This window comes from Petaurus breviceps, unplaced genomic scaffold, assembly GCF_028583685.1.
Source record: "Petaurus breviceps papuanus isolate PSGF00001 unplaced genomic scaffold, PetGlider_PUasm1.0 174, whole genome shotgun sequence".
Lineage (NCBI taxonomy): Eukaryota > Metazoa > Chordata > Mammalia > Diprotodontia > Petauridae > Petaurus > Petaurus breviceps.
The window spans coordinates 67,038,392-67,050,202 of NW_027185761.1; the positions used below are offsets into that span (position 1 = coordinate 67,038,392).

General features: G+C 40.9%; 1 protein-coding gene across 1 annotated transcript in view; it reads right to left on the bottom strand.

The window, feature by feature from the left end:
• CACNA2D3 (calcium voltage-gated channel auxiliary subunit alpha2delta 3) overlaps positions 1 to 11,811 on the bottom strand; it is a 1,089,703-nt gene that overhangs the window by 277,963 nt on the left and 799,929 nt on the right. The window contains exon 14 of the mRNA XM_069084367.1: positions 1,665 to 1,736. Within this exon, the coding sequence (XP_068940468.1) occupies positions 1,665 to 1,736 (72 nt within the window). The remainder of the gene's footprint in view (positions 1 to 1,664; positions 1,737 to 11,811) is intronic.

Consider the following 11,811-nt stretch of genomic DNA (forward strand, 5'->3'; position numbering starts at 1 on the left):
GTCCTTTGGGGGTACCCATGGGTCGCTTACAGCCTGCAGGCCACAGGCTGTGTAGGTCTGGAGTATTTGAAAATTGACCTATTTTTCCTTCATGAAACACAGTCATAACATTTTTTTAAATCAATTAAAAAGGCTAGGTCCATCTTTTCTCACCTCTTACTGCCATCTTGTGCCCAAGAAAGAGAAAGAAAAGAGACAGTGAAAGACAGAAGCATCCTGAGGGATTTACACATGATTCCAGTCCCAGAATCAGAGCTTACAATCTGGAAGGGACCTTGGAGATCATCTAGGCCACACTCTTCATTTTACAATTAGGGAGACTGAGGTCATAGATGTGAATTGGGATTTGGTCCAATGTCCTCAGAGCTCAGACCCAATCCTCTTCCCAAGGTACCATGCTTCCTCCTGCAAGATTCTGGGAAAGGAGGTCTGCAAGACTTCAATAAGAAAATGCAGAAAATTCTCATGGTATGCAGCAACCTCATTAGTAAAGAATAAATTGGTTATTGTCTGTTTCCTTAAGGAAGCTTTGGGCTGAATATGTTAGTTCCTTGGTGTAGAAAATGCCCTCTTTTTTTTTTTTACAGGCACTTCAGGGACGTGTCTGTAACTTTATGGTTTCAGATGCCTGACCAGGTGGGGTACTCAGAAGTTAAGTGACTTGTTCAAAGTTCCACTGAATGCGTCAAATATATTAAAGGCAGGACTTGAATCCAGGATTTCTGGTTCCCTATTGCCTTATGCTTCATCACTTCGACCTTCCCCACTTCCAGCCCCCTTACCTTCAAGAAAAATAACTGTAAATGTAAACATGTAAATGCCTGCTAGGTACTTGGCTCCAGCCTAGGCAGGGATGCAATGAGCACAAAGATGAGACAGCCTATACCCTCAAGGGCCTTCCATTCTGCTACCTGCTGGGAGATTAGTGAATGAAGGAGAGATACAAAAGAAATAGAGGAGGCACTAGCAGCATAGGAGAAGTCAGGACTAGACCCTGAAGAAGACAGGAGAATTCCTGAAGGAGGGAAGCCTTGAGCTGAGCCCTGAGAAGGGACGAAGAAATCCCCAGAGGGGCCAGAGCAAGAGGAGCATTCCAGGCTGTGAGGACAACCAGCCTGCACAAAGACACGGCCACTGAGCATGGAATAGCGTGTACATAAACCCCATGGGCCAGTTTAACTGAAGCGCCAAGAGAGTGAGCGTGAGGAACGTGCAACCAACCTGCAAAGACAGTCTGCAGGCAGATCTGCGGGACTGGGGAGCTGCTGAAGATTCTTGAGGAGGTGAGTGATATGTGAAGACCTTCACTATGATGAATATCACCTTATCAGATGTAGAGAGAGAAGGTTGGAGAGGAGAGACACTGAGGCAGGGAGATAAATCAGGAGGCAATTGCAATAGTGCTGCTGATAACTGGCATAATCAGAAGGCTCTTCCTTCCCTGATGACTGGATGTTTTAAAATGTGGAAATTTTTGTGTTTGGAATGCAATGAAACAATCTATGTTTGGATACCTCTGGAATCTGTCTGTTTCTGGTTAGCCTGACTACAGATGTATCCTCTAGAAAAAAAATATATAAACACCCAAACCTGAGATGTAACAAGGCTGACAAGAACCTTTGAATTGACTCATTACAATGCCATAGGGAGAAATCAACACTTACGGTCTCATTTTGCTTGCTGAAAACAGGCATGGCAACCGTCGTCATCAAAACCAGTCCCTGATCATCTGCAAGCTGAAAGAGGAAGGAAAAATAGGTTACTGGCAGTCTGTCTTCATTTCTAGGAAAGGTATTTTAGGAGATGAAGGTAAGCCCTAGGCCATGGTCAGACATTCATGGCATCTTCTTTACGTAACTCAGGGCTGGTCGCCATGACTGGACAGAAATCGGTCACGTTCCTCCAGGATCTCCAAGGGCAGTCCAGCTTAGTTATTACTGGTCTGTGCCCCAGATCAACCAGGAGTGAAGCTAGACGACCTAAAATCTGAATATTGTGTGTCCACAAAGATTCCAAAGGGCAAGCTAGAGACCCATGGGTAACTGGGCAGACAAAATCACCTGTCCTAGGAAGAAGACAGTACTAGCAGACAGAGAGGATCGCCACTTAGACAAACGGCTCCATGCAATTTGAGTTCTGGATTGATAGAATAGCAGGGCGACAGTTTGAACAAGACATAAGCACAGCAGCTGATGCTGATGGAATAACGGCCAATAATATTTACATAGTTACGGCTGGTAAAGCGCTTTATACATAAGCTGTCTCATTTGATCCTCACTCAACCCTGTGAAATTGGTTACTATTATTATCTTCATTTTCATAGATGAGGAAAACTGAGGCACAGAGAAGTTAAGGGCCCTGCCCAGGGTCACAAAGCTAGAAACTGTCTGAGGCTGGACTTCAGCATAGGTCTTCTAACTCTAAGGCCTTTATTCTTTCCACTAAACTCCATGACCTATCATGGATGCCGTAGGTGTTTGTTACTAAGCATAGCTGGAGTTATTAAGATGTATTTTCTACTGACCCAAAAATATAACTAAATCAGTTAATGATTGTAAGCATTATAATTTCAGAAACAGGAGAACTGAGATATACTTTATCAGCTATTAAGCTTGAATATAGCTTTCATTTCAATCATAAGTCAATTCAATATTTAGCAATACAGTATTACACAGACACACACACACACACACACACACACACACACACTTTTCCCCCCTCCTTTTATGGTAAACTGATATGAAAATGACCAGCTACTAATCCAGTCCTAAGTAAACAAAGGAAAAGACCTAAGCCCCATTTGGCCCAATTGACCACATGGTGATCTCAACTTTAGCCCACCAGGGGAGGTCTTGGCCTATGGGAATTTGTCTCCCTGTTCAGCTTTCCAGTCAATCATGGTTCATCTAGATAGGGACAGGAATTCTGTTGGGGGTGGAGTGGGGGGCGAGAAAGTCAGAAATGTGTTTGCTATTTGCATGCGATGATGCATGATGAATTTGGAATCAGAAGACTGGGTTCAAGTACTGCTTCTGCCCCTTGCTGCCGGAGTGACTCATTTCTCTGAAGCTCCTCATCTCTTAATGAAGGAGGATGGAGTTAATGACTGCTAATTTCAATTCTAGATTAAAATCCAGGATCCCAAGACATTCTGGGCATTTTTCATCTCTAGATATTGTGGCTCCTGTCTCAAACTGAATCCTGGGGATGATCACAGTTGTAAGCAGGGGACCTATAATCTCTTTGACATCATAAAACCTGACCTTGCTCTGGAGCTGAATGGACTTTAAAGGCTACTTAGTCAATTTCCTTCGGAGGAGACTGAGGTCCAGGCAGGTTATGACACTTGCCCATGTGACACGTGTCATATGGTAGTTTGTAAGTGTCTGAGGTGAGATCTGAACCAAAGTCTTGTCCCTGATGATCCAGGGATCTTTCCACTGAGTTGCCCAGAAGGGTATATACTTTCCTTTACTCCTGTGCCTAAGAGTGACCAAGAACACTTATTTGCTCCCAGGATGTTAATCTATTAAGCATCAACAGTGTGCCAGGTACTGTGCTTAGTTCTGGGGAGCCAAAGACAAAGAAGACAGCCCTTGCCCTCACAGAGCTTATGCTCTATCAGGGGAGACAACATGGACATATGGAAACATATGCACCATAGCTAGCCATTGCCTCCTCAAACTTGGTAGCTTTAACCACTGAAAGGATGTGAAGAATTTGGGGGGGTGGGGGTGAGGAGAAGGTCCATTCATATTCCACCACATACTACAGAGGCCACTTGGGTGGAAGCTACCCTTATGATTCATGTACAAGGTTTCCAAGAAAAACTCAGACAGTGAATAAACATTTATGTTAATGGAGGGGGGTGGGAGATTACTGTTGTCCACCTGGGCAAACTTCCAGCCAACTGAAGTCCAAGTGGGGATCCTAATAGAAAGCTGTCCTCCAGTAGGCCTGCCCACGTGGGGCATCTGTATCTGGATGGCGTGGGGCTGGTGCTCAGTCCCATAATGAGAATCTCTTCAGCCAGATACTTCATTTCCTATTCTACATGACGGGGTGCTCTGGTATCAAAGGAAATGATGAATAATGCTGAACATCTGGTTTATAAAACACACACTTGCTCAACAGATTGACAGCTTCCTGTCAGTTTCCCAAGTTAATCATGCATGTGGGGGAGTATGAATATGCATGTGCTATCTGCTGCTGGGCTCACGTTTAAGCACCAGGGCTCAGTCCCAAATGGACCAAGGCTTGATATGCACAGACCTCAGGCTGGGGCCCCAGTGGGAGTAAATAGAGCACATGTGTATACTGAGTTTTACTGTATATGGGGAGAGAATATTTACTTATACTCTATATGTGGATGTGGATGTATATACAGTACACTATGGTGTATATGTCCATGTTTGTATGCATATGCATGTCCCACTGTCTAGTCTGCTTTGATACACCATGAAAATCCATTATTGGTTCATAAATTCCTAACTGGTGCTATTGTCAAGATGGTGGCCAACTGCCAACTACCAAACCTCTTTTCTGTCTGATATTCAGGAAGTCAGCAGGTATTGATGGGAGCATGGAAGCAGGGGGAGCGGGTAGGGGGGCAACAGCATGAGCAATAAAGAGTCAAGCAGAGAATCAGACAGACCCTGGTTCCAGTCTCCCTTCTGAGCCATACTGGTTATATGTCCCTGGACAAGTCACTTAATATCTCAGAGATCCAAACAACTCATATGGTGCAGACTTTTGATGACCTTCCTCAGTAGATACTAAGTTCCTGATGAATTCAGAAACATAAAGACAGGGGGAGAAAGTCAGAAAGTCCAGCATTCCTGAGTCCATGTACTTTTAAGTATATGAGACGGGGGTAAATAGAGTCCCAGGATTTAAAGCAGGAATGGGTCTCCTATATATTTGAGTCTAATGATTTTATAGATAAAAGAACAGAGACATGGCTTGCTCAAAGTCACAGCATTGATAGCAGCTTGAACCTGGGTCTTCTGACTCCAGTCCCAGTGTTCTATCCTGTACACAACAGTTATAAATAAAGTTATTTTACACAGCAAGTTAATCATGAATGTGGGGGAGTATAAATATGCATTTATTGACTTCTGTGACATTCAAAGGGAAAAGTTCCCAGAAAAATGATGACCCCAGGCACATTCCTAAGTATTAGAGACTTTGTGGTGATGGGAGACCCCAAAGAAGGCTAGGACAAAGTGGCTACTCTCCATGTACCTACCAACCAGAGAAGATAAGAGAATCTGTCCCCAAATTTCATTAAAAACCCTCAACTATACCACCAAATAATTGGGGAAAGTGTTATTCTGTGTGACAGAAAAAAATAATGCTATATTTAGTTAGGTTTCAATATATTTCAACTGCTCACAAGAGAGATTTTCCCTTGTGCAAACAGAGGAGAAAATTGATATGGGGGTTGAATAACTGACTTTGGAGTCAGGAGGCCTGGGCTCCAAGTTTGGTTTCTGACAGGTACTGACTATTGGACCCTGGACAAGTCCCTTACACTCTCAATGTCCCAGGTAACTCTTGAAGGTTGAAAGTTACAAATGAATTGCTCAGCTCTATCAGTAAAGGAAGCTTCCATAACGGGAGGTGAATATTCCCATGGAATCAGATTGGGATCTAAAAAATAAAAACTATGTGAGAAACAAGCATCCCAAAAGGAAGCCAATTTGGCATGATTCTGTGGTATGGAAATCTCCATTAATGATATATAATGGGAATATGAGAACAAGGCAAGTCAGCATAAGGATCAACTGTGCTTCAAAGAAGAATGTTCCTTCACTGTCTACAGACATTCAGCAAGCATTTATCAAGCATTTCCTCTTCTGTCAGGAAATTTTCTCCATGTCAGCAATAAAAACACGAATATGAAAACAGGTGTTGCCCTCAAGGAACTTATAGTTTATCAAGGGAAGCAACATATACAGATATAGCCATAGACATCAATATTGACATAGCATGCATAAGAGACATTTAGGGCATGGGGAGGAGAGAGAGGGATTAGCACTGGAGAAGGAAGGTAGGGGAAGACGCAATTTGAAACAAATAATGCCAACACTCATTCAGAGATTAGAGAAGTAGGGAAAGCTGTGGATAGCCAGGAGAAAGGAACTCCACGGGCTAGATTCTATCAAAGATCCCACATTAGCCATCAAGTTCTGATTTTTTGAATGTAGAGTCAGAAAATAACCCAGCAAATTTAAGGCTATACGGCCATAAATTTTCTCCTAGCTACATGCTATAAGGATGTTTATGGACTCTTCTGATAACTGCTGTAGTATCTTAGCACAAAAAGATAAATATCCTTACGTGAGGAAATTAATAGGTCATATTGACAGATCGGCCACAGTCAAACATGCCATACATTGACCTTAATACTGTGTTGTCATTGGTCCTCTTCATATATGAAGGACTACCAACATAGGTACTTAAGTTGGAATTTAGGAATTCACTGGGCTTTTCTATCTATAACTCAGCCAAAATGGTTCTCAAATGTGAGAATGGAATTCATCATCAGAAGATGGTAACATTATCCAGAGAATATCCTGAAATTTGTCCTAAAATTGGCTTAATTTTTGGTGCATAGTCATGGATGATGATACTATTGGCTTAATTCTCTCAAAAGAAGTCACTTTGGGATGTTAGCAAGATCACTGAGTCATAAATCAAAGAGCTGGAGCTGAAAAACACATTAGGGATCATCTTACCTTTGTGTCATGGATCCCATTGGCAGTCTAGTGAAGCCTACAGACCTCTTCTCAAATTACTGATTTTTAATGTGTAAAATTATTAATGAATTCAATGTAATATTGAATATAAGTATAGAAATATATATTCTTAAAATACATAAAGCCCTGGCAAAGAATCTTTACTCTGTTCCAATGTCCTCAGAATATAGGTAAGGAAACTGTGGTATAGGGAGTTTAAATGATATAGGTCCTAGATCATTTAAGATTCTGGGAGACTTTAGGTTAAAAGGGTGATATTAAAGATCCTAGAGATGGCCACTTCCAAAGTCACTCCTGAACAAGAGAGATGTGGGTGAAGGGCAGGGCACAAATGTGGAACACTAAATATAATGTCATATTTTGTTGATATATTTATCATTTTTGCCCTTTTTTCTTCTATAAGAAATATTTTGTATAAGGGATGGTTCTCAAGGAAGGCAGACAGGAGAGATAGAGAAAAAAACGAAAACTATATATATATATATATATATATATATATATATATATATATATATATTAAGAAATCCTATTTAAATAAGATGAGAGGAGATAGCCACACATAATTACTAGTCACAACTGAGGATGTGCATGATATGGACTCAAAAATAAAATTTAGATGGCAGCAAAATAGATTAGAAAGTAGAAACGAACTGCATGTTGTATTAAAGTAACATATAGAAATAGGAAAGTTCACGTGGACTTGGAACAGAAATTGTGCCTCAGGTAAATAAGTTTTTAAAGATTGTGGTGTCAAATAGTGTCACAGAGAAGCCAACAGTAAAAATAGATATGGTTACAAGAGATGAGAAGGAAAAAAAGTAATATGCTATGTAAGATGAGTACCTATGCACAGTTCATCTCTTCCCTCATTTCAGTGCTTGGGGCTTGATTTGCTCACTGTGGGACAAAACTAAGACCATGCCTCTCTTTGTGTAGCTTTCTGATGGCCTCTGGCTATGTTGACATGACTTCCTGGTCACCTAGGAAGAAAAAAATACCCACCCACATGGGTTCAAGATCCACCTTCAGATTTGGTGGATGTCAGAAGACCACATGAGTCACCACATTCTGTACTGCTGAACAAACCTGTTTCCTTCAGGGGATGCAGAAAAGGAGGAGTCTGGTTGTTGTAATTTGGTGCTTTTTCATATGTATTTGACTTTTCATGATTCCATTTTGGGTTTTCTTGGCAAAGATATCAAGTGGTCTGCCATTTCCTTCTCCAATTCATTTTACAGATAAGGGAACTGAGGCAAACAGGGCTAAGTGACTTGGCCAAGGTCATACAGTTAGTATCTGAGGAGGGAGTCTGTCCTTTTTTAAAATTTTTTACATATCTTTGTTATAGTTGGGCTAAGTAAACCTCCTTTTGTCAAATGGTCAATGACAAGGGATGCCTCATTTCATCCAAATATCAAACCTGAACTAACAAGATGATGGCATCAGACATTTCCTTAAGAACACCATAGAATGGCATAGTATACAAATAATTAAAAGATAATCTAATGGAATTACAGGCAGAAGTAGAAAACAAAACCAAAATACTTTAGAATCTCTATTATCTTTCAAGTCTAGACAAGTCTAACAAAAAATGATAAACAATAAGAAAATTAAGTACCTAAATGGTATTTAAAAAATAGATATGATGAGTCTTTGTCAGTTACTAAATAGAAGTTAAAAGAAGTATACATATTGTTCAGAAGTATAGGTGTCTAATACTATTATATATTTATTTTACTAATTTATAAAGTCATATATGCATGACATTGTGTATACAAGGTTCAGGGACACCAGGTTAAGAATTTCTGCCTTTGGGAGACAGTTTCCCTGCCCTACTCTTTTTGTGAATCTTATATCTATGCGTTACTAAAGTGGATTCTTGGAGTCAGGAAGATTGCAGTTCAAATCCGAACTCAGACACTTGTTGAATGACCCTGAGTAAGTCCCTTAACCCCTGTCAGATCACTTTCTTCAATTGCAAAATGGAGATAATAATTGCACCCTCACCACAGGGCTATTGTGAAGATCCAATGAGATATTATTTGTAAGGGCTTGGTACATAGTGGGCATGTAGTGGGCACTTAATAAACACTTGTTCTCTCCTTTCTTCTCTCTTCCCTTCCTCCCTCCCTGCCTGTTTTTCCTCCTTTCTTTTCTTTGTCCTTCCCTCCTCTCTTCTTTCCAATAAAGCTATGAACGCAGTTTCTGCCACAGGGTCACCTTCATTGTCTTGCCGGCCACTTCTTTTGCAATTGAGACATTGTGTTCGCCCAACTTTTCTGGGAAGTGATGCCTGTTTTATTCCTGAAGGCTTTTCCTCATGTGATTCTAAGTCTTCCTTTTAACCTCTGGTGACCTTGAGTTTTGGCTAAATTCTCACTGGATGCACGTCTGACAAATATCATGGACGAACCACTATTTACTTAGATAAAAGAAAGTCAGGAAAACGAAATTACTGCACTTAAAAGTAGAAAATGAGATTTCACTAATCATGAAGAAGTGGAGGTAGAAGAAATAATTAGCAAAGCTTTTTTTTTTTCTAACTGCATGCCAACCAGACCAACAACTTAAAGAACGAGGTGAATATTTATAGAGATTCTGGACTGCTAGTTTGAGAACTGTGTCAAAGGAAAATATGATCTCTTTTTGATGCTGTTATTGCTGCTGTTTCAAGGAATATAGCTGATTGACTCCAATGAAATCCTTTCAATTACTTTCAAACACTTTTCCTTGGTTAACTTGAACAGCGATTCTCCCAGCATGGCCCTGAGGTTTTCTGGCCCAATTCCCCTCAGTGTGAGAGCAGAGCTAATTAACTACTCTATGGATGGAGAAAGTGAGCCTGAAATACACTTATAATCTTTAAAAACAAAAATATATCGGGGTAGCTAGGTGGTGCACTGAATAGAGAACCAGCCCTGGAGTCAGGAGGATCTAAGTTCAAATGTGGCCTCAGACACTTAACACTTACTAGCTGTGTGACCTTGGGCAAGTCACTTAACCCCAATCGCCCTGCCTTCCCCCCTCCAAGAAAAAATACATGAATATGAATTTGTGGAACCTCCTTCCTCCAGACTAGTTATAAAATTCAAATACATAAAATCATGCAATGATTCTGGCTTATAAGGATAGATTAATATTCAGAATATTTCCTATTTAATATGGAAATATTCTTCCTCATTCTTGGAAAACTAGCAAGAACAATATTTTTCATTACCCTGAAATGTTCGGGCATTTAAAACATTTTCAAAACAGAATGCATCTTCTAGGGGCCATCTTTTACACTGAGTTATTGGCTCATTCAGTCTTCAGGACTCGCTGTACCATGGGATGAAGTGGAAATGAAGGATCCTTTATTTACACCGAAATGAAGAATCTGTGAATGTCAGCCATATGCATCTCTGTCTCTTGTGACACTAATCAGAAGAACTGTTTCCCTTTAAAAATCCAGACAAATTAAGAACCTTCGCCACTGTTTAGATTCACATCATGCACTGGTATTTTTCAGCATTTTCTCCAAATGCGTAAGATCTAAGCAATGGGGATGTCACAAGAGAAAAGAAGAAATTCTCTTCCTTATGAGTCTCTCCTGCCTTTACTTTCAATGTTCTTGGTAAAGTATGTTACACTCTAGGTCAAGAATGCTATAGCAATGAGGTTTTGGTTTTTGCCAGGGACTGATTTTTTTTTTCTTTCAAATGAATCATTATTTCTTCCATCTGGTGTTGGGAGCCGATGCAAATCTGGGCTATGCCCATATTAAGTCTCACTAACGTGTTTTTGAAATACACAAGTGAAGAGACAGGCCTTTTTCAGAATTCTGTCACCAACTTTGTTGCCATAGAGTATACACAATTAGGAATAAACGGCTCCATTTTAGAAATTGTCTTTGCCCTTCAATATCATCCAGGACATTTTTGCTGTCTTTGACATTCAAAGGGTGGTCATATGAAGAGAGATTAAAAGTGTCCTACTTGGCCCCAGATTCCTATCCCTGCAGAGGCAACAAGGTAAAAGAGACAGAGTTGAAATCAGAAAGATCTGGGTTTGAATCCTGTTCAGACTCTTCTTAGATGTGGAACTCTTTCTTAACCTCTTTGTGTCTCAGTGTCTTCATCTGGGAAATGGAAGAGTTGAACTCAATGACCTCCAAGGTCCCTTTCTAGCTCCAGAGCTATGATGTTATGGTCTTATGGTAAGAAGTCAGAGTTAGGGATGGAAGTTGCAAAGGGATGAATATAAACTTAGCAAAAGCAAAAAAAAAGACTTCCATTTAGAATTGGCTCAAAATGGTAGGGGCTCCTCCAAGATGAGCTGTTTGCCCCTCCCCACTGCACAAGGAGACTTTAAGCAAAGGCTGGATGGCTGCTAGTCCTCTGGATGTAGGCACTTTTGTGATCTTCCAGAGAAGTGGGGCCTGGTCATTCCCAAGTTAAGTACATAGCCTTCTGAGGAACCCAACTATGCCCTCTGTGCCAATATGCTCCAATGCTGAATCTGGTATAAATATTCCTCCCTGGGCAGAGTTGCAGCACAAAGGAAATCAAAGGGGAACATGATGGACCATACAAGTTAGGAGTGGGAGGAAGGGGTGAGTTCCCTCCTCCTCCCTCATATACTTGGCTCTAGTGACACATCAGGAAGGCTTATGCTTTTGTATCCCCAGGGATGAGGATGGCCCCTTGCCCATCTAAGTGCTTAGTGAATGGTAATTGAATTGATTGCACATCTGAGAAATTTGATCACCACCTAATCTGGATGGCTCTCACTTGATTTCTTCCCCCACAGGCTGCCATGCAGATCTCCTGCCGATCGATCCGGGTGCTCTGGCCCAGCAGAGCAGCGTGTGAGCTGATTCTCTACTTTCTGTCATGTTGTTGTTGCTATTGTTTGTCGTCATTCTTGAAGAGGACCAACAGGGAGGTGATTCCCTAACATGTAAGTGAATTAGACTAAAGTGATGGGAAGAAGTCACAAGCCTCACTTTGTCTTCTGGAGATATCTGGAAGGAAGGAAGGAAGGAAGGAAGGAAGGAAGGAAGGAAGGAAGG